The sequence below is a fragment of the Lissotriton vulgaris genome, chromosome 7, assembly GCF_964263255.1.
Source record: "Lissotriton vulgaris chromosome 7, aLisVul1.2, whole genome shotgun sequence".
Lineage (NCBI taxonomy): Eukaryota > Metazoa > Chordata > Amphibia > Caudata > Salamandridae > Lissotriton > Lissotriton vulgaris.
The window spans coordinates 520,817,184-520,840,477 of NC_141695.1; the positions used below are offsets into that span (position 1 = coordinate 520,817,184).

At 46.9% G+C, this 23,294-nt stretch overlaps 1 protein-coding gene across 3 annotated transcripts in view; it reads left to right on the plus strand.

Annotated features, from left to right (window-relative positions):
- Positions 1-23,294, plus strand: part of TBCD (tubulin folding cofactor D) — a 2,218,561-nt gene that overhangs the window by 1,357,733 nt on the left and 837,534 nt on the right. For all 3 annotated transcript variants that reach the window (XM_086930600.1, XM_086930601.1, XM_086930602.1), the window contains one exon: positions 18,040-18,157. In XM_086930600.1, coding sequence (XP_086786726.1) covers positions 18,040-18,157 — 118 coding nt within the window. The remainder of the gene's footprint in view (positions 1-18,039; positions 18,158-23,294) is intronic.

Genomic DNA, 23,294 nt, shown 5'->3' on the forward strand with positions numbered 1-23,294 from the left:
GTAGATGAGCGATGGCTGCTGCATGGTTAGGTATTTCTGTACAGTGGTCAGTCACCTTTAAGGGCTAGTCCACGCTCACACAGACCTACAATTTATAAATATGCAAACATTTGGATGGAGAGGAACATGCACTTAAATCCCAAACAAAAAATAGATCATGTTCGGGACCAACAGTGACATACAGAAAGCTATTACGTCATAACGCCCATAAATTAGAACAAATGTGTTTGATCACTAAACTCAGATTTAACAGGTTACTTTCACTGACAGTGAAATGTCTATGGGAAGGGACACAAAGCAAAATAGCGCATGTCACTGCAATTACTCCTAGTAAGAAATGCCGCATCTTGCTGCCCGGGTCCTGTTATAAAGAGTTGTGTGAAGTGCATGTCGGACCGTCTTCTTATGCAGGGCCTCAGGCATTATAAAGAAGTTATCTCAAGCCTATTATTACTTCTGAATGTAAACATTTGTTTTACTTAGGCTACACACGAAAAGTACTGTTCATCGGGAAGAAAGGGTTTAAAATGTTTATGGGTTAAATGGATCAGCATTAGCTAGATAATCGTCGTCAATGTCCATTAATTGTATACGGTCAGGTCCCAGACTTATTGCTGGAGAGTGTTTGTTTTCTGCAGTTTCTTGGGTTAACCCTATGTTGTACTACCAATATCTGCAGAGTGCTGTCTATCTAAAAATGTATTGGCTTTATGCACCATTAAACACTCCCACACTATGTTGCCCTCATGTTATTTTAAGGTCTCGCTGAGCCAAAGCGCATGTGTTGCTCTGCGAGAGTTAAGTAAGGGCTCTCAAAAATGCTCCCAAAGTCTGCAGGCGGATCGGGCACAGTGCATGTGCGCCGGGCGCACGCACCATTTGTTCGCCCGCAGCCTTTGGGAGGACTTTCGCATCCGCTTTGATGTTCTTAGTGAGCCGCGTGGCCACTGAGAACATCAAAGCAGCCGCAAAAGTGCTCACCATTTGCCACCCCCTCCCTTATCCCACTTCCTGCTTGTTCATTTCTCTTTCTTTATGCCAGGTTGTGTGCTTCCTCTCAGGATCAGGCTTCTCATTCTCACTGAAAGCTTCGAGTCATTCCCGATCGAGTAATACATCACAAGTGGTGGTGTGTAAATTCCTACCTGCATGCACAAAGCATGTTTTAAAGGCATGGGTATGACGACTGATTTGGCATATCATTATAAAGTTGGAATCGTATTGATTAGTGTTTGTGACTATACATCCTGAGGTGGGCATTCCCACCTTGAAAACAAAAGTAAACGGTGAATCGCTCTTCTTACACTCAGCCCCGCCCCCTTGACGTCTGGTCCCATGTCTAATTAATCTGTTTTTAGCCCGCATCACCAGTATCTTGCCCTACAGCAAGTAGCACTCTTTTTCCATTATTTTAAAGCAAGGCTCGAACTCTTTTTGGGCATGTACGACACCTATTGCCATTCAAATACGTTAGCGCTGGAGTCCATAGTTAGTTGAGTTTCTGTGCGCTCCTCTGTAAGACGTAGGATATCTTTTTGTGGCCTGAAAGATCCCACAATCTCTGGGTCCAGTGCACAAAGGGAGACGCTGTATCCTTGCCCTCGGGGACAGTATTCCTTGTTCAGTGTCTAAAAGAAAACACAAAGTTCTTTTTCTAGCATTTGGATGCGAAGAGTTCATACCGTCCACTGCAATTCGTGAGATAAGAGAGTTCTGGACATCCATCTATCTTCCTCCCAATTTTCTGAGTTTTAATTAACCGGAGCTCATTCCAAAAGTCACCCAATTTCGACATGTCCACGAAACATGAAGTGAACCAAGCGCCCCCACCTTCTTACACTTACACACACACACACACACATACACACACACACACACACACACACAGTTTTTCTCTCCAAAATAGATTACATTTGGTGTAATCACATATCTATACCTGCTCAGATGTGTTATACTATTTGTATAGGGTGTAGTGTAGCATCTCTCTTCCCTGTACATGATGGGTAAAGTTGTTCGTTCTCGTATGTCCTCCCATTGTTTGTGGTTGCCAGTAGTATTGAGATCCTTAGTTTCTCCCACTGTTTTTGATATGCATATGACGTGCACATGTATTAATAAATACACATGCCTTTGATACGAGGTGTTTGGCGGGGTTGAGTGTTTGAATAAAGGTGCGTAAACCACACAATTCATCTGAAGAGCTAAGCCCAGAGCCGAACTACTAGCCGGGCACGAAAAAAAGCACGGGAATGAATTCAAAGGGGCCCCTGCATTGACACTGGCTCCCAATGGCTGCCCCCTTTCCAAAAGAAAAATGCAGGCCATTCGTTCAAGTTTTAAAAATCGGCAAAGGCCCTAAATCAGGGTTGGATTGGGATCAAAAATAGTCCCGGGCACCCCACAAACTCTGTGGTTCAGTGTTTTTAAGTGGTATGAACAAGGGGAGGGGGTAATATAAAAGAGGAGTGGCCACAAAGTGTAACTGGTTTATTTCCAAGAAGCACCGTCTATGTAATTTAGGATGTTTAAACATGTGAACCAAAGCCCTGTGCTTGACCAGTATTTGTAGAGCTGGCTGTGGGTTTTGAGTTATTGCAGATAGTTTTCCCAAGTTCACCATTACAAGGTGAGCAGAAAATGATGCACACAACTATCAACTAGTCAAGCTGCAATTGGAGAGGGAGCAGTAATCTATGCTCCGTTTAACCCTTCTGTCAGAGTATCAAAGTCCCAGCAAAAAAACATGTTACCAAAAAGCCTCAGAATACCGATCGCCTGAGAGAGGACTGGACACTTGCTAGTGCAGTTAACATAATTATAACACTGCCAGTAAGGGGGATTGAACCGAACCAGTGACATTTTTATGACCATCGTCATGCAGCAAGTGCATCAACCTACTGGGCTGTCAGTATAGCTGTAAAGACCCCTCAAGCATATGTTGACTTTTAACATTTGTTTCCGTAGCCCCACTGAGATAAGCGCAAATGTTGCCAGCACGCTTCCTTGTGCATGGATAGGTGCACACTGGTGAACCCCATCTGAACATCAGCGAGGAGATACCAGTACAATCAGCCTATAGCTGTAGGGAGAGAGCACACACCTCTTCTGGGTGCCGCTTGCAGAGCTCTCCAGTTTTCCTGGCCAGCTCATGAATAGCTCATCCAGTATAGATTTATACTTTGCATTCTGGTACATACAGCTTTGATTACAAGCTGGGATCAGCAGGGCCACTAATTTTTAAAGGCAGAGATAAAACCTGGACTGAATGACCTTCTCAGACACTCGCTCACAGACTCTCTCACAGACACACTCTCGCAGACGCTCTCTCGCAGACACTCTCTGAGACACTCTCTCAGAGGCACTCTCTCAGAGACACTCTCTCACAGACACTCGCTCACAGACACTCGCTCAGACACTCGCGCACAGACACTCGCTCAGAGACACTCGCTCACAAACACTCGCTCACAGACACTCGCTCAGAGACACTCGGTCACAGACACTCGCTCACAGACACTCGCTCAGAGACACTCGCTCAGAGACACTCTCACAGACACTCTCACACTCTCTTAGACACTCACAGATTCTCACAGACTCTGACAGACTCTCAGACACTCTCTCAGACTCTGAGACTCTCACAGACACTCTCTCACAGACTTTCACAGACACTCTCTCACAGACTTTCACAGACACTCTCTCACAGACACTCTCTCACAGACACTCTCTCACAGACACTCTCTCACAGACACTCTCTCACAGACACTTTCTCACAGACACACTCTCACAGACACTCTCTCACAGACACACTCTCACTGGCACTCACAGACTCTCAGACACTCTCACAGACTCACAGACACTCTCACAGACACTCTCCCACAGACTCTCACAGACACTCTCTCACAGACTCACAGACACACTCTCACCGACTCCCACAGACACACTCACAGACTCTCACAGATACACTCGCTCACAGACACTCACAGACACTCTCACAGACCCTCTCACAGACACTCACACTCTCTCAGACACTCTTACAGATTCCCACAGACACTCTCTCACAGACTCCCAGACACTCTCTCAGACTGTCACAGACACTCTCTCACAGACTTTCACAGACACTCTCACAGACATTCTCTCACAGACATTCTCTCACAGACATTCTCTCACAGACATTCTCTCACAGACACTCTCTCACAGACACTCTCTCACAGACACACTCACACAGACACACTCTCACAGGCACTCTCACAGACTCTCACAGACACTCTCTCACAGACTCACAGACACTCTCCCACAGACACACTCTCGCCAACTCACACAGACACACTCACAGACTCTCACAGATACACTCTCACAGACACTCTCACAAACACTCTCTCACAGGCACTCTCACAGACTCTCACAAACACTCTCTCACAAACACTCTCACACTCTCACAGACACTCTCTCATAGACTCCCTCACGCAGACTCACTCTCCCACTCTCTCTCACTGAGTGACTCTCACTGACTGACTGACTCACTCTCTCTCACTGACTAACTCGCTCTCTCTCACTGACTAACTCGCTCTCTCACTGACTAACTCGCTCTCTCTCACTGACTCTCTCTCTCTCTCTTTCTCTCACGGACTCTCTCCTACAAACTCTCTCTCACAGACTCTTTCACTGACTCTCTCTCACTGACTGACTCTCACTGACTGACTCACTCTCTCTAACTGACTGACTCTCTCTCACTGACTAACTCTCTCTCACTGACTTTCTCTCACAGACTCTCTCTCACAAACTCTCTCTCACTGATGGACTCTCTCTCACGGACTCTCTCTCACTGACTGACTCTTACTGACTGACTCTTTTCACTGACTGACACTCTCTCTCTCTAACTGACTCTCGCTAAAAGCCTGACTCTCGCTAAAAGACTGACTTTCGCTAAAAGACTGACTAGCTAAAAGACTGACTCTTGCTTACACAACCACACACACAACCACACACAACCACACACACACACAACCACACACATACACAACCACACACACACAAACACAACCACACAAACACAACCACACACACAACCACACACACACACACAACCACACACACACACAACCACACATACACACAAAACACACACACACAACCACACACACAACCACACACACACACCCACACACACAACCACAGCCACACACACACAACCACACACACAACCACACACATACAAACACACCCATACAGCCACACACACACACACACACAATCACACCATCAGTGCACACTTTCACCAGACACAGACACCATCAGTCAGTGCATGCTTTCACCGGGCACAGACACCACCAGCCATCAGTGCACGCTTTCATCGGGCACAAACACCACTAGCCGTCAGTGCACGCTTTCACCGGGCACAAACACCACCAGCTGTCAGCGCACGCTTGCACCGGGCACAAACGCCACCAGCCGTCAGTGCACACTTTCACCGGGCACAAACACCACCATACGTCAGTGCATGCTTTCACCAGGCACAAATCACCAGCCGTCAGTGCATGCTTTCACCATGCACACACACCACCAGCCATCAGTACACGCTTTTATGAGGCACACACACACCACCAGCCGTCAGTGCACGCTTTCACCAGGCACACACACACCACCAGCCGTCAGTGCACGCTTTCACCAGGCACACACACACCACCAGTCGTCAGTGCACGCTTTCACCAGGCACACACACACCACCAGCCGTCAGTGCAAGCTTCCACCAGGCACACACACACACACACCGCCGGCCTGCAGTGCACACTTCCAACACGCACACACCACCTGCCATCAGTGCACAATTTCTACAGGCACACACACCACCAGCCATTAGTGCACAGATCAATTGTTAACGCATCCACAATTAACTATTGTATCAATCGCAGTATGGCACACTTTACTTTTAAACATATTCATCTAAAGCGCAGCATGCCACCATTGCTACAAAATCAATACACTTTTTTGGCCCACAATTTATAGACTTTTGTTGCATTTAGTGTTGCAATATTTAGCAATGCCAATAGCTCAAACTTAATTAATGCTAGACCTATTTATTGCAAATGCTTGTTCGAAACATGAGATATAGAGACTGGAAAGCTCCCTCCCAACCTTCTCTGATTAAGGTGAGTGAGGCATGCCCTGGGTGCACAAGCAGATGTTCAAAGGGATTGAAGCTCACTCCCTTCTGTAGAATATCCTGCCAAGCAAAAAAGAGACATGGCAGGAGAAGATCCAAATGTCCCCTCAAGTTCTGTAGTAGAGTTCCCTCCAGGCTCCTAAGGGTCTTGTTAATGTTAAAGTTCGCCATTAATCCATTGGTTTGTGGATGGTATGTAAGGGAGAATTCTGTTTCTTATTCGAGGAGATTAATTTGTTTCTCAAACCCCAAGAACTTTGTTTCATTTAATTCTGTTGACAAAACACAGGGCTTCATTAGTCAGTCTTGCTTACTGTAGCCCTTTCTTTTGTTTTTTTATGTTATCATTTATATCTATTATGTATTTCTTAATGCTGGTATAGGTATTCTATTTCATTATTAATGGTTGATTTGTATTTCTTATATTGTAATATGTTCCTATACTCTACTGTTTGGTATTATTCTTTGTATTGTGTTTAATATTTATGAAAAATTAATTCAGTAAAACATTTTGAAAGAAAAAAAAAACACAGGGTTTCAAAATTTGGAACTCAAAAGTGCTATGCATTGTATGCACCTCTCTGTTTTCCAGTGGCTGCGTAACTTTATTATGGGCAAAAGTACCTATGGTCGAAAACCACATCCCTCTGCACCTGTAATACCATATCCAAGCTAAATTCCTCAGGGTTCATTTAAAGCTTTGCAGGCTCTACTACAGCATTGTAGAGGCTGTCCTCCTAGGAACACCTAGTGCAGCTGGAAAGCCTGTGTTTTTTAGCGGGATTGGTACCTAGCACTGCCTGCCAAAACAAACAGATGGCCATTATATGCAGCAGCCATCGAGCATCAGGTCCTGTGGTCACAGACGAGGTGTTCCTTTGACATTCCTGAGCTCCCCATTTCCAGCAGTTAGGCCAGTGACATTACCTGGAGGAATGTGTGCCCCACCACAATCCCCTCTAGATTTAGTATTACATATGAGATCTAAAGACATGGCCACAGTATTCCATCAGATTCTCCAGGGTCTTCCCCCAAGGGAAGGTTAGTGCCTGAATATGTGGTAGGAGGAGCCAGCGAATGTGATCAAAACCAGAAAAACAATTCCACGCCAAGGGTCAATCTAAGCATTATCCAATCCCGGAAGGAGGTGTTGTGGGGAGGCGGGTATTAGGTGGAGTAGCTCATTATACAAAGATCCTCGTTCAGCAAGTCTGCGAGAAGCATTAATCTTGGCTGGATGTACACTAAGTGAACCTATATTTCATGGAGATTTAGATCCCCATGAGGAATAAATAAAGGACATATGATATATTTTTGTTAACGTATTTTATTGTTTTTTAAATATTTTTCATAGTATGTTTTTCACACTTCGCTCTTTACAATATCTAGTTGTTAAACAGCGCTGACATCTTGTGATTTCCATCCGCTCTTGCTATGACGTTCCATATAGACTGATGAGTACATGTGAAGTAATATATTGTAACCTGCGGTGGTGGTTGGGTATTTAGTTCAGTTGGTTACCTCAGTAAAAAAAGCAAATAGAACAAAAGAATTAACAGAAACACGTGACATGAACACTTCAGCCCGCGTCGGAATGAACTGTATACCGTTTGCAGAATCAGCACCTTTTTGTTCCCCCTTGCCTCTTCTTCCCCGTATACAGTGATCTTGCCAACATCACACCAACATAGTAATGAGTTCAGCACTCCCCTCCCCTTTTAAAGTTTAGTTAGGCATCAACAGGGTTCAAATCTCTATGGCACCTTTGGGAATGAATAAGGCTAAGTCCTTAGGCATCAACAGGGTTCAAATCTCTATGGACGGTTGGTAATGAATAAGGCTAAGTCCTCAAGCCTCAACAGGGTTTCAATCTCTATGGCACGTTTGGTAATGAATAAGGCTAAGTCCTCAGGCATCAACAGGGTTCAAATCCCTATGGCATGTTTGGCAAAAGTTATGATGGCAGTTTAACATAAAAGGAAGCGTCTCCCCCAAAAGTAATGGAGTAAGCATTGTTCGTCAAAACCCACATCACGGAGCGTGGTCTCGCAGCCAATGGAGTGAGACGAGCGCCATTTCAGCTCCGGGCCACTGTCACAGTCTTCAGCAATTTATAGTAGGGCAGCGGCTATGAAAGTCCCTCGGCTGGGGAGATATCGCTAACGGAGCAGCTGGGGCAACCGCAGAAAGGCGTGAAATACCTTGGCAGTTGCGGGGCGGAGGAGAAACGAGCCGCATGAACAGAGCGGCTTGAGGTCAGACGGCGCTCCCGCCATCTTAGCAGCCCGGAACCCGCGCAGCTGCAGCCACCGCCTCGAGAGGCATTTGAGGGCTAAGGGGGCATGCCGGAGCCTCGGGAGGTAGGATAGGACATTGGCATAAATCCTACACTGCTGGATCGTGGCCGCCCCTGCCCTGGTGCCAAGCGACGTGCCCCCTGGAAGCAACCGCCATCTTAGCCGCCCGGCCTTTGCGGAACCCTGAGGGAGGCCCTTGGAAGGGGCCTAAAAGAGATCGCATGCACTGCGACCAATGCTGGGAAGCAGGAACAGCCCAGATGTCGCCCTAGGTGACGGGCTCTAGCCACAGCTCCGCATTGACCAGGTAGGATGTGGACTACGCCAGCAGGAGGCAGCGAATTCCTTCAGGGACTTCCACCATTTTAGCTAGCGGCCTGGCATCCATGAGATTTCACCAGGGGCCCTCTCGAGCTGTTGGAGTGAGGCCCCGGGAGTGGTCAACTGCTGTGGACAAGACAGAAGGCCATTGGAGAAACATAGCGCTGCGGGCCCTTTTGTCAACTGGCTGGTGGTCGAAGGAGGGGAAAACTGACACCGGAGAGAGGGACTGGCCGCCATCTTACTATGTTGGGGAGCCGCAGGCTTGGACAGCGCTGACCAACCACTGGCAGAGGGGCCCAGAGACGTGGGTCCCATACAGGTACGGGGGCAGGTAGGTGCTGTTACCGCAGCTGGGGGGCATCACTTGCACTTTGGGCTGCCTGCGATTTCACTTCCCTGCTGTTCCCTTGGGGGCCTAGAGCGCACCCCGGTGGCGGCGCCCCTCCCCTCTACATCTCCATCAGCTGCAGCGCTATGGTGACTAGCCCAACCCACTGCCAGCTACCTTAGTGCAGCTCGCCACTCTGCCACCATCGCCTGTGACCTACACTGACGCCTCCTGCATCCTGGCACACCCCTCCTAAGTCTCCCACTGAGATCTAAACACACACTGGCAAGCAGGCGTGGGAGGCCTTACACACTAGCGGACGGCCACTTGGTGGGCTTGAGGTGACTCCTTCCCTCAGGGAGGACCAGTGGACTGTGGTGACGCGGAGGGGTGTTGAGCTGCTGATCAGGCCCTCCGCTCATTCATCCAGCTGAGGTGGCACGGGGCCCAACACCGTACTGCCCAACACTGCCAATTATTGCACCCCTGCCCCCCCCTTTTCAGAGATTTGGGCACTGTTGCCGCTCACACCTAAAGAACTGAACCTTTGGTTGGAGGGCCTGCTGACCTACATTGCCTTTCCTCTGGCCTCTGAGTGTCTGCCACATCCTGCTTCATCCCGGGACCCCTAGATGACAGCTGGTAGAATCCTGGGACCACTTAGGCTATCCCCAGGAGGGTGACGCCATAGCTCGGCTAGCTTAGCCCCTTCTCTCTTTGTGACCCACGCGCCCTGGAAGTTGGCGGCTCCTTCAGGGTCCCCGGAACAGCGCTACATCTCACAACAGTAAATGGTCTAACTCTCCTCAGCTACCATCCACATATCGCCTCCAGGGTCAGGTAGCTGAGAGCCTAGGCACGGCTGAAAGTCGACAGCTGCCAGTGGGGCAGTGCCTCCCCTGTGATCTACAGCAAAAGCCCCCGCTAATCCATGAGCATGACCCGCTCTAAATCTGGGATCCCTCTGCAGCCCCCAAAGACGCTACGGTCATGGCCCTGTGGAACAAGCCAGGCTTGGCTCTGACACCTGAGGCGATGCCGGTGGCTGGGGGTTGCGTGGAGCCGGTTACGCAATCCTTCATGGCCCTTTTCATGCTGGAACTCAAGTCCGAAATAGGATCGCTATGCACTGAAGTCCATGTTTGTGTCAAAGAGCTCCGGAAAGATGTGGGGGAGTTGGGCGGACGAGTCGAGGACCTTGAAAGGACCCTTGACAGCTGTACAGAAGACCAAGAACACCTATGGCAGCGGCTGGCCACCCTGGAAGAGCAGCACATCGAGCTGCAGATCAAGCAGGAAGATGTGCAAAAATAGGGGGCACCGGAGCAACATACGGATACGGGGAATCCCAATTGGGGCAGAAGGAGCCGATATAATTATTTTTGTGGCTGATCTACTCCACAACATTAGGGGAGATGATGATGCCTCACCACATGCCTTGGACCGTGCACACAGAGTATCTGGACCACCCGGAAGACCTGTTCTCATCCTTTATATCCTGACCGGGTTCACTTTTTCACTGAAAAAGAGGCCATCCTCCAAGTGGCTAGAGACAAACCTGAGGTCCCGTTCAGAGGCGTGCCCAGCCTGGCCCCCACGACATTCAGACGCCGGATGGACTTTTGACCCATCACGGACAAGCTCCGAGAGCTTAACATCCGCTATCAATGGGGGCATCCCTTTGCTCTCATATTTCAGTGGGAGTCCACTCGTTGTGTACTGAGATCTTACAGGAGGCAGCCCAACTACTCCAAATCCCGCATACTCCCCCGGCAAGCCCTGCACGCATACCTCCAAAGGCTTGAACCCAGTTGAAGCCGCAGTGGACCACAGTACGCCATGCAAGACATAATCCTCACGAGAACGCAGCAACTCATCCCAAGAAAAACAGGACATCTTTAGAAGGAGGTCCGTCGCCCTCGGGTTCGCAAGCTTCTGCCACCAAATAACTCGCCAAAGTAGGTGTTGATACGCTAGACATGCATCATTCATCTTAGGGGGGACTCCTGCCCATAACTTTGAAGCTGCTTTGCTCTTCTTTTTCTCAAACGCTGTGTGCTGAGGTCCTACAGGGAAGCAGCCCAACTGCTTTAAATCCTAGATACTCTCCCGGCAAGCCCTACATGCGAGCCTCCAAAACTCAGAGTACCATTGAAACCACAGTGGAACGTGGTACGCCATGCCAGACATCCATCTTCACGCGAGTGCAGCAGGTCACCCCAAGAACAACAGGACATAGTACAACATATAAGATCCTTAGAAGGAGGATCGTCGCCTCCAGGCTCACAAGCGCCTGCCACCAAATGATTTGCCTCAATACTGGTCAACATGCTGGAAGCTTACCCCATACCTGGGGATAGGCTCAGAACCACCAATCTGCAGCCGCCACACCCCTCTCTTCTTCACCCCATAAGTTACAGTAGCCTATACTTAGGCTGTGGGGTTTTAGGTTTAAACCTATAATAACTGATAAAACCCCACTGAAAGAAAAATAGCCCTCACCGGTGAAAACATATAAACACTGAAAAAACACCTGGACAACCACAAACTAAATACCATTCAAAGAAAGGAAAAATAGAGTGAAAGAGTAATTTTTTTCTTCCTGAAGGGGTCAATACAATGTAACTTTGTTATACAAGCTAGCAGTAACATTATTCTGCTTGAGTTTTGTTCTTTAGAGATGCCACTAAAATATTGTTTCTTCTTCCTTTTACTTTTTCAGTTTTGTGGCCGTTGGTCTACAGATTCAGGGTTTAGTTTTATGTTTTAGGTCTAGTTTAATTATTTTATAAACTATAGAGAATCAGGAAATATCAAACTCATATTTGATATTTTGGCTGCATTTGATTCTTTCACTGATAGGTAAAATGGCTGGTTTCATAAAAATCTTTTCTGATATGTGTCATCACATTTACCCACAGAGAATGGGTAAAAACCCTTAATACATCAGGCCATAGTTTCTAGTGGGTCAGTATTGATAGTAGGTGAATTGCCAACACCTCAGGCTTTAAGCATTCAATGCAAGGTATAGTGACAAGTATATATATCACCAAGCATCTGGGATAGTGGTGAAAACATGACACCAGACATTTGGAAAACATGGAACGCAGCCTAACTTGTAATGCTCTGCAAAAAAGGTTCTTTCCAAGTTCAACAAAGATTGGAGAGATATTGTTTGTATTTGCAGTGATTCAGCTACGTATATAAAAAAGTTGTGTGATGACCTGTCAAAATTGATAACCGAGCTGAAGTGATTCCCTGTAGGAGATCCTTGTCACTTGTTAGATGGTATGCTGAAAGCATCTTTACAATCTTCAGAGGTAATGAGGGATGCTATTGACTTTTTAGATCATTCTGGGGCACTGCTTTGTTATGCACAGGAACTAAAATGCAAATATTTATAATTTTGTGCTTTATGTGGCATCAAAGAAAGAGTCATCCCAACTGTGTCCCTTAGCTGATGGTTGTCAGCCCAAGGGGCTATGAATGCTGAGAGGGCCTTTTCACAGACGTTTACATGGGAAGGAAAGAGCACGCGCACATGACCCAAAGACTCACTGAAGAAGTATTGTATGGTGTTCTACAATAAGATTAATTTGCAAAAATCTATTTGGACCTCATATACACTATAAGTACACTGTCTATATACCATGTTCTTGCAGTGCAGAAAGCCAGCAATAATAAAAGCAGACGTTCCATAAACACCGGAAAAACACTTTTTCTGTTGTTTTTAGTGGCGTGAAAATGTGTAACCACTGATAACAACTGTTTTTTAAGATATTGAAAACACTGAAAAAACCCCACCAGAATTTACCAAAAATAGAAACCGAAAACAGGAAAGCCTACCTATACTACAGAAGCGGCCGCCTGGGGCTGTACCTCAGTGATTCTGATCTACTACTCAACTCAATGACCGACCCCCACTCCTATTTCTGGGAGAGTGACATCTCTGGGACACCCTGTGCCAGTGTGCCAGGCTACTCCCTAGACTGGAATAGGCTTTGCTGGCCATGTTGGCCGTTACAGTATTTGAGTTGTTTTATTCGCACTTACCCTTCCCCCCTCTTCCCCTTCCTTACCCATCCACCTGGCGGAGGGGACACCTTGACATTTGGGGGAGCTTCCAGTGGGTACCAAGCTCCGCAGATCGTCTGTTTGAGACAGCAACCAAACCTGACGATAGGTGACTATGACCGCCATACCTTGTTTGAAGTTTATTTCCCTTAGCGTGAAGGGACTCCATTCCCCCAACAAACAGCGCCACATATGGAGGTACCTACTGTTGAAAACCCCCCACATAATTTTCTTGCAAGAGACCCATCTCCTCAGGGCTGATGTAATGCGCATGTCTCACCCATGTTTCCCTCACCAGTTCTGGTCCTCAGCAGCCAGTAAGACTGCTGGATGTAGCCATCCTCTGCCGGGCAGGCATCTCCCAGGGTGATACCAAGGTGGTCAGTGACACTGAGGGCAGACTTCTTAAGGTGGAGGTCAGAAGAGGGCATCGCACACTCACTCTTTGTAACGTATACACGCCAAATCAGGGTCAAGACGCTTTCCTGCGTGAGGTCTTACGAGAGCATATAGTACCTGTGACTACAGACCTTATAGTAGGGGGAGACTTTAACTTGGTTTGGGATGCGGAGCTAGATAGCAGTGGTGGCGCGTTCCGACGGGGTGAGTGCTATGTCGTCAGCAACGAAAAGATCCCTTATTGCTTTAAACCTTGTAGACGCCTGGGCTTACCACTCTCCCGAGATTCGTGACTACCCTTACTACTCCCACGTGCACCGCTCCTATTCTCGCATTGACTTCCTCTTCGTGTCGCATTCCCTTGTTAAAGACATCCTCTCAGCAGCGATTTCCGATATAACGATCTCCGATCACACGCACGTGGAATTACTTCTTCACGAGCGCTTCTCCCACCCCAAGCGTCCTACTAGATGGCGATTTCCACCCCACATTCTTAGGGACCCGGTGGATAGAGAAGAAATCCAAGCGACCATCTCATCTTATTTCGAAACTAACGACCTTCCGGAAACTGTTTTATGGGATGCGTTCAAAGCTACGATTCGCGCACCCTCACGTCCATCGCGATTGCCAGGTCGCTGGAAGCTCGTCTATATGAGGTCAAACTCACGCGCGAAATCAAAACGCTTGAGAAATTAGATCAGGAGCGCCCTTTGGCGATACACAAGAGGTTCTCAGAGGCCAGCTTCGGGCGCATAGAACAAACAAAGCCGAACACTCTCCACTTGTGCTGCGACAGCACTATTATGACGGAGGGGACAGGGTAGGTACTGTTTTAGCACGCCGCCTGAGAACACGGGCATCCAAAGCCCACATTGTGAAACTAAAGCTGGGAGATGGATCTTGGGCCATCACAGAATCCGCTAAACTTCAAACGTTTCAATACTACTATGCGTCTCTCTATGCTTGTGATCCACCTGCACCTGCCCCTGATCTAATATCGGCCGCTTTAGACGCTTGCGCCTGGGACCCCCTGAGTGACTACCATTCCAAGCTCTTGGAGGAACCTATCACCCTAGAGGAGTTAGCTAGTGCCCTAAAAGAACTCCGACTCGGTAAAACGCCAGGCCCCGACGGGCTTCCAGTCTTGTTTTATCGCACCTTCCTGCCGCAACTTCAATCATATATGTTACGCCTCTTCAACTCCTTCACAGACGCAGTCGGGCCTTCCTCGGACATGGCAATGGCGGAATTAGCCCTCATCCCGAAACCTGGGAAAGACCCCATGCCCTGCTCTTCTTTTCGCCCCATTGCCCTGTTAAATACAGATCTCAAACTATACACCAAAATTCTTGCCAAACGACTTAGTGCGCACCTACCCAATCTAATCAAACCGGATCAGGTAGGCTTTATCCAACAACGCCAAGGAGCAGATAACGTGCGCCGAGTAGCGTACCTTGTTGGGAAGGCGCAGCACTGGAAGATAACGGCCTGCCTGCTCTCACTGGATACTGAAAAAGCGCTTGATCAGGTGGACTGGGTATTTCTCCCTGTCGTCTTACAGAAAGTAGGCCTAGGCCCGCAGATGATAGCGCGCATTATATCTCCTTACATCTCACCGCTCGCCAGGGTGCGTGTAAATGGTCAACTCACATAGCCCATCTCCATCCCTAGGGGTACCAGACAGGTCTGCCCACTGTCACCCCTATTGTTCGCCCTTGTAGTGGAGCCACTTGCTATTATGATTTGCCGGTCACCTGACATTCGTGGTATTACCCTTGGGTCATCGAACAAAAGATTGTCCTCTTTGTGGACAACCTACTTCTTACCCTGTCTGATCTGTTACACTCGCTTCCAGCGGTACATACCCTGCTCCAGACTTACGAGCAAGCCTCAGGGCTTAAAATCAATCACACGAAATCCTGGGCCCTTAACCACACGATCCCGGTCGATGAGGTTGCGACCTTGCAGGCCCTTGTTCCTTACCAATGGGCGACCAGCTCTGTAAGATATCTTGGACTTAATTTAACGCCGGACTTAGCCACCTGGTCCCAAGCTAATTGGCAAGAATACAAAAAGTCAGTCATCACCGATCTACGAGCATGGAAAGCCTTGCCACGTTCCTAGTTGGGATGCCTTAACACAGTTAAAATGTCCACTCTACCGAAGATTCTTTACTTATTCCAAACTTTGCCGAAGCCAGGCTTTGACTATCCCGGAGCACCAAATTCAGGGGCTACAACGTGAATTGAACGCTTTCATATGGGGGGAAAGAAACCACGATTCTCTAGTAAAGTCTTTATGCTCCTGCGCGCGATAAAGGTGGCCTCGCCTGCCCTAATCTGATAGAATATTATTGGGTGACCCATCTTCGCTTTATACCAGAGTGGGCGGCGTGGGAGAGTGAGAAGGTGTCATTCCACATGTACAGGGCGGTCACCTGTCGCCCTCTCTGGGATCATGCATGGTTGCCTCGGAAGCGCGTCACCGCAGCGCCTACATGGCCATTCCTACTAAAACGGTACTTGAGATCGGGGACAAAGTGGTGGTCCGTAGGGGCCTCACTTCCTTCCCGTCCTCGCATACCCCAATTGCTCGCAAACCCACAGTTTTGCCCTGCGTGTCGCCCACCCTATTTTGCAAACTGGACAGACAAGGATTGTAGAACGATACGCAACCTATTCTTGGGGGAAGACATCAAATCATTTGCTCAATGCAAACAAGAATTCCGGCAGACATAGAAGGACAGATTCCAATATATACAGCTCCGACACTGGCTACAGGGATCCTCTTTATCACAGGCGGCCACGTGACCTTTCACACCGTTTGAACGGCTGGCACGTACATTCATCACCTCCAAGGGATTAATCTTTCGCATATACCAGTTTCTCCAGCACTCACAATGCTCAGACCCTCACTCATATCAGCAGCAGTGGCAGTCTCTTTCTGATGCCGACATTGCCCCTTCTCAGTGGACGTGCCTCTGGTGCGACACTCCAAAAACGTTCCATAGCATCCCCCAGCAGGAATCTTCCTACAAGGTAATGACTCAATGGTACTACACTCCCTTTCGGCTTCAAAAGATGTTCCCCAACGCGTCTCCTCTATGTTTGTGCTGTACTCAAGTAGTGGGGGATTTTATACACATTTGGTGGTCGTACCCTCTTCTGACTACCTATTGGAAAGAAGTCCTCAGCCATATTAAACGGGTGCTCGGATACCCACTGTCTGAAAGTCTGCTTACAATCATTCTGGGCCTTAGGCCGGTGAACCTTCGAGCTATGACCCGCCGAGATTGGCATCTCAGTTTCCACATGCTGGGTGCCGGAAAACAGACTATTGCCCTCTACTGGAAGAAAGCAGAAACCCCTTCCATAAACGTGTGGTTCACCCGCCTATGGCACACAGTGGCAATGAAGTTGCCTGCAGCTTTAAGCCACCAAATTTAGGTAGCTGTGGAAATCGTTGGTTGAACATCTGGGATGACTGGAAAATGTTAGACTACAGCCACCAAGACTCCGAGCCTTACGGCTTTCTGACGATACAGTCCACCCCACTGAACCATAGGGCTTTTGGAATCCCACTGACTGACCACACTACATAGCACCCCTATACACTCTCCACGACCTAGACATTTTACTTCCAGACGCACTGACGAATACTGCCATTCTCGACCTTGCCCCACTTGTTACCAGAGATAGTATCTGGTGTAGCCAGAGCAGTGCCACCCAGTGACGTAAAATGTCTCGGAAATTGAAGTAGGATACCACAACTCCCCCCCCCCCCCCACCCCCCGCCGCATCAATCCCCCCTTCCCCATTATCCTTTTAATATCCTCCATTCCTCCCTATTAGTTGTTTCTTCTTGTTTTTTTTTTTTTTGTTCATGATATACAGCTAATAGGTACAATAACGATACCGTAACGCAGTAAAAGGCATGATTAATAGAGGAAGAGTTCTAAAACATTGGCACGTGGCCTTGCACTGTAGAGGCTTCGCTTCTACCACTAGATAATTGGAACCCTATGATACCAGTACTAGAGACTTTTACATCTGACACTGACTTTTGCTAATGATGTGATTGACTGCAATGCATAATGCTGTTTCATCTGATATACTAGGCCCTCTGTGCTAGCATTGCCCGAGATGATATATGGACCACAGAGTCTTGTTCTTATTCCCTCAGTATTGCCTGGAAACTTCTGCATATTGTTGTACTAAGTACTCGTTGTGTTTTCCTATAAATGCTAATAAAAACGTCTTGAAACAAAAAAAAAACACTTCACCAATGAACCATGACAAATCAAACCTGACCTACTCCCGCTACCTGCAGATTTTGAAATCCACATGTTTATTTGTAGGTCTTGTCATTTATTAAAATATTGCAATGCCGAACGTGAACAGTCCCTCTTACTGGTAAAGATGTGAACCGACATTTACCTGCTTTTATTTTCGCATTTGCAGTGCTTCCAAGACTCTTACCTGCTGCGGTGGGCAAGGATTTACACACGCGGCACGGGGCGATCCTGGCATGCGCAGAGGTGGTGCATGCGCTGTACAGCTTGGCAGCACACCACAACAGGTACCGTGAAGATGCCTTCCCCTCAAAGTGCACTTTTAAATGATCTTTACGTTCAATCACTCAACTGTTATTATCGGGGAGTTTTGAAAGAATATTGTGTTTTTTTTTTATTTTAACAGCAGTCTGTTACGATGTAAAGGCGTTGTCCTGAGATTATGTACATGTTCTAAATTATTTACAAATGCATAGTTTTCTGTCGGATTCATTGCGTGGCAAAGAAATGTGCCATTTGTTCAGTCTGTGATCTGTGGTTGGAATCGAGCAGTTAGCAAAGCTGAGCATGTACCTTCAAATTAACGGGGAACTCCTTTGGAAAAAAGAGAGTACCTTCTCAGAAAACCCCTATGCGCATTAGCATATTCGCCTTTTGATTACATCTGGCCAATATGTAAATGTAAATGTAAATGTACAGGAATTTATATAGCGCAAATCACCAACCGGTCTCTAAGCGCTTGCTTAGGGAACCCGTCCTGGTATTCCCCTGTGAGATAACCCCGACAGGGTATCCGCAAGGTGAAAGCCAGGCATCCCGCCGCGAGGGGCCGTTGTGGAGATTAAGCAAGCTATTGCCCAGAGTCGCAGAGTGTGAATCCGTGAATCGAGTAGGCACCGGAGCGAGAATTGTCGAGTCCTTGGACATTTTAGGACTCAAGACCCCGCCGAGCCGGGAATTGAACCCTGGTCCGGGCTAACCTCTGCTTCCAGGTCTGCCTCCTCTAACCAGTGAGCCACACTTCTCCAATATGCCTACATCTACAGGTCACCAAACTGGTCCTTTTGTGTCCTGCCTGCAAAATGTTGTTCATGCCTATCTAGGCGTGGCTGATCGTTGTAAAGCGCTTTGCTGCCTCCCTGGGTAGCTCTGTTCCCAAGAACTACATGAAGAAATGAGTGACAATGGACAAAGAGACTTTAAATTAAAGCCACTCCCGTAGGCTTGTGCAACCAAGATTTACTAACAAAGCGGCTTGTTGCTGTATTAAAACAGCTTGCTTCACCTATGTACTGCTGTGATGAATATATCAAGGACATTGACATGTATGACATTATAAGTTGTTCTATATGTTTGAACGTATCTCACCACGAGGATGACTTGCACTTTAAATCAGAAAGTCTGGCACAGTGTGGTGAATGGAAGAGGCTTTTCCTACTGGAAGTTTGTGATCGACCGTATTTTCACATTCTGTATACACAAATCCTGTCTGAATACATTTAGTATTATAATACTTCCACTAGCAGAGGCATATGTCTTACGCACTTTTTTTCCCCAGACAAGAGTTCAGTCAAGGGCCCGGCTTCCCAGAAGTAACCGTGCAGGCGGGAAAGACACCTCTTTGGCCCTTAAGTCATATTTTAAATCTGCAGGTGTAAATTAAGAGGGCACGGGGACTCTTAACCATTTAAGGAAGTCTATAACTCCTTAGTATAATAACAGTATATTATCAATGAGCACAAATTCATTGTGTTCAAGACTTCTTTTTAGGTTTGTCATTAAGGTGGGCTTTGAACAGTTGCTTTCAGCTTGCCTTGCCTTGCGGCTGAGTGAAAAGAGTGAGCAAACTCTTTGTGGAAATGCTTTTGCCGTAGTTCTTTGTTCTTCTACATACACCTTCTTGTAGATATCTAAAGCTGTATTTTATCACTTGGGATTAGTGGTCAAGACAGTGGTGGAATCAGCAGCTGTTCATGCCTCAACCTTTTCAGTAACAAGCGTCTTATGTTCATGGAAAATCATTCAAGCTACTATTATTAGTGTTGTAACAGTGACCACATCAAACAAGATTACATTAAAGGCCACCTTATGCAAAATCGCCATCAGTGATCACCTCATCATGCGCTGTTGCCCGCAGTATTGTGAAACAAGAGTTGAAAAAGCCAATAGGTCTCACCTATGTGAGAGCTACTGGCTCTGCCAATGCCTGTTAGCCATGTTGTACAGCAGTGTGGCTGCTGTTCAGCAAGCCTAATAGTTAGTGGCGTGGAGGATAGTGGTGTGGAATGGATTGGTGTAAAAGAGCGTGGAGTGATATAGAGTAAAGTGGCGTAGAGTGGAGTGGAGTGGCATGGAAAGGCATAGAGCATAGTGATGTGACATATGGGGGATTGGCATAGAGTAGTACAGCTAAGAATGTAAGGAATCAAACTTAAAATCAATTCAAAGGTTTGAGGCATAAAAGGGATGGATGACTGAAAGGCAATGGAAAGGGATGTGTGGCTGCAAGCATCATGAAGGTGTAAATGTGGTGTTAGTCTGGTATTGTAACAGCTTAATCCAACCCAGTTAAAAAGTTATTTTATTTTAGTTGTGCAAGTAATCCAAAAAAATCATGTGTAGATAAACAATGTCAAAAGATGTGTTTGAATACAGAACAAATGAAGAAAGCAGCACTAGAACTGGAAACAGAGGATGATACGCAATATACAAGTATAAAAAAGGTGTATATATAAAGTACTGCAGTGAAAGAAATAGTATCTGAATCAAAGCTTGAGCACCGAACAGACACAAATTAAGATGAATCAATCAGTGCTTATCCATACTCTACACAAAGAAATGGAAGTGACGCCTGGCATGCAGCAAAGAAGGACAATGATGCCAACAAATGGTAAGTAATGGACCGGCTCCAATCCCTTTATAACCGCTCATATAGAGGGGGCCCCTTAGGTAAAATGTAGGTAGAGAAAAACAGGGGAAATCAGCAAACTGTTCAAAAGAACCATTCTCTACCTGTTATAAATAATAATGTGCAATACGTCACAGTTTTACAGTAATCTGAAATTCTGGCCTACTGACAAGAACACACCAAGATTAAATTATCAAAACGTATACTTTTTTTTATTTTCAATTCAGAAAATTTAATCTTTTTAGTAGAGACATTATAACAACGGGGCACATCCCACGCCAAGTGTAACTATCCCCCCCACACGAGAATGACAACAATAATTGTCCATTAGAGAGCAAAGAACGTTTTTGTCAAGGATAACATACACATTAGACATGACAGATACCAATGGAAAAACAACAATGTATAATGTATAATCAGATGATCCATATATATCAGATCAACATTTTCAAAAATAAATCTTGGGGGGATTAAGAGGAGACAATAAACAATTGAGGTCCACAGAGATCATTCAGCGCCGACACGCGTTTTAGTGTTGGACCCCAATATGGTTCTCAACTTCCTCAGGGCGTAAATATCAAGAAAACAATGGCTGTGTAACGTACCTAGAATAAACAAAGCGGTACAAAAGGGGATTCAAGCAAGCCTGGCTGAAGACGGCTGAAATGCCAGAAACTGGTCCTAGGAAGCTTGTTTCCGGTCCAGGGAAGGCATGGCTTGGCAGTTCGGGCTGGACTGTTCCCATGAGGCACAGGGTCAGACTGATTTGCCTATGGCCATGTCTGAACTGGGGTGGCAAAGTGGGCTAAAGAACGGTGATGGATTAAACCCAGATCTGTTGACTGGGTGTGAGTGTTTTATTGGTTCAGATGCTCCGTCCATCACCACCCCCTTTTGTACCTCTTTGTTTGCCATAAGTTCTCAGGGTATGCTCCGACGTGAGTCCCTTGCTCACTTTGCCACTGGATTCAAGCAAGCCTGGCTGAAGACGGCTGAAATGCCAGAAACCGGTCCTAGGAAGCTTGTTTCCGGTCCAGGGAAGGCATGGCTTGGCAGTTCGGGCTGGACTGTTCCCATGAGGCACAGGGTCAGACTGATTTGCATATGGCATGTCTGAACTGGGGTGGCAGAGTGGGATGAAGAACGGTGATGGGCTAAGAGGAGACAATAAACAATTGAGGTCCACGGAGATCATTCAGCGCCGACACGCGTTTTGGTGTTGGACCCCAATATGGGGCTCAACTTCCTCAGGGCGTAAATATCAAGAAAACAATGGCTGTGTAACGTACCTAGAATAAAGAAAGCGGTACAAAAGGGGATTTAAGCAAGCCTGGCTGAAGACGGCTGAAATGCCAGAAACCCGTCCTAGGAAACTTGTTTCCGGTCCAGGGAAGGCATGGCTTGGCAGTTCGGGCTGGACTGTTCCCATGAGGCACAGGGCAAGACTGATTTGCACATGGCCATGTCTGAACTGGGGTGGCAGAGTGTGCTAAAGAACGGTGATGGATTAAACCCTGATCTGTTGACTGGGTGTGAGTGTTTTATTGGTTCAGATGCTCTGTAAATTACCACCCCCTTTTGTACTGCTTAGAATAAACAAAGAACAGATTGGCCAAATGGATATATTTAATGTCAATAACATGGATCAAAGTGCCATTGATGGGCATATAAAGATATAGTGATCCGAAGGTGTAGTCAGAAAGCACAGCTTTAGGAGAGGATAAAAGGATAAATAATCGGATAACTGGTGCACACTAAAAGAAAATAGAAGTGAGAAATGGAAAATAAAGAATGATAGTATAGACCAAATCGTGCCATGAACAATAAAAAGTGAACCTATTTGTGTGTAATAAATGGGCCCTCATGGGTATTTAATATGGTGCATCAAAAAAACGCAAGAACGCATGAGAAGTGTAGTTAGCCCCTGACCAAGAAATGAACAATAGCGAGAAATCAAATGAAAACATAGAGCTATAGTCTCGAAGTAAGGATAGAAAAGGGCAGGTACAAAACACAATACCTGAACTTCAGGATGAGTGTGCGAGGGGACGGCAGTATTGGCTCAGTGGGGGAACAATGAAGGAATAGCGAGCCTCAGACCACGCCTAGATTCTAAAATGTACAAACACATTTGATAGTAAGGGCTAACGAATAAGACTTCAATGAGAGGAATGGTCACCGGAATATGGAAATGAGGCTTACCGCAAAATACACACAGCAGTCGAGCAAGCTATTCTAAATCAGGGGGAAAGAAGATACTATTCAGCAAACGGGTGAAAACGAAATGTCCCGTGTTTATAGGGCCTGGATCGATCCGCCGGCAGCAGCTCATTTGGCTAAACGGATGGGCTGTGCGACGTCAAACAAAAAGCGAGGGACCTGACGTCCCCACAATACAGACATTCCGGCACTTAATGATAGAAGCAGAAGGAGAGGTGAACACACAAACAACATCACGTGGGGAAAAGGAAACCGGTCCCAGGGGCTCAAGGGACTCACCTGCCTCTTGAGAAAGG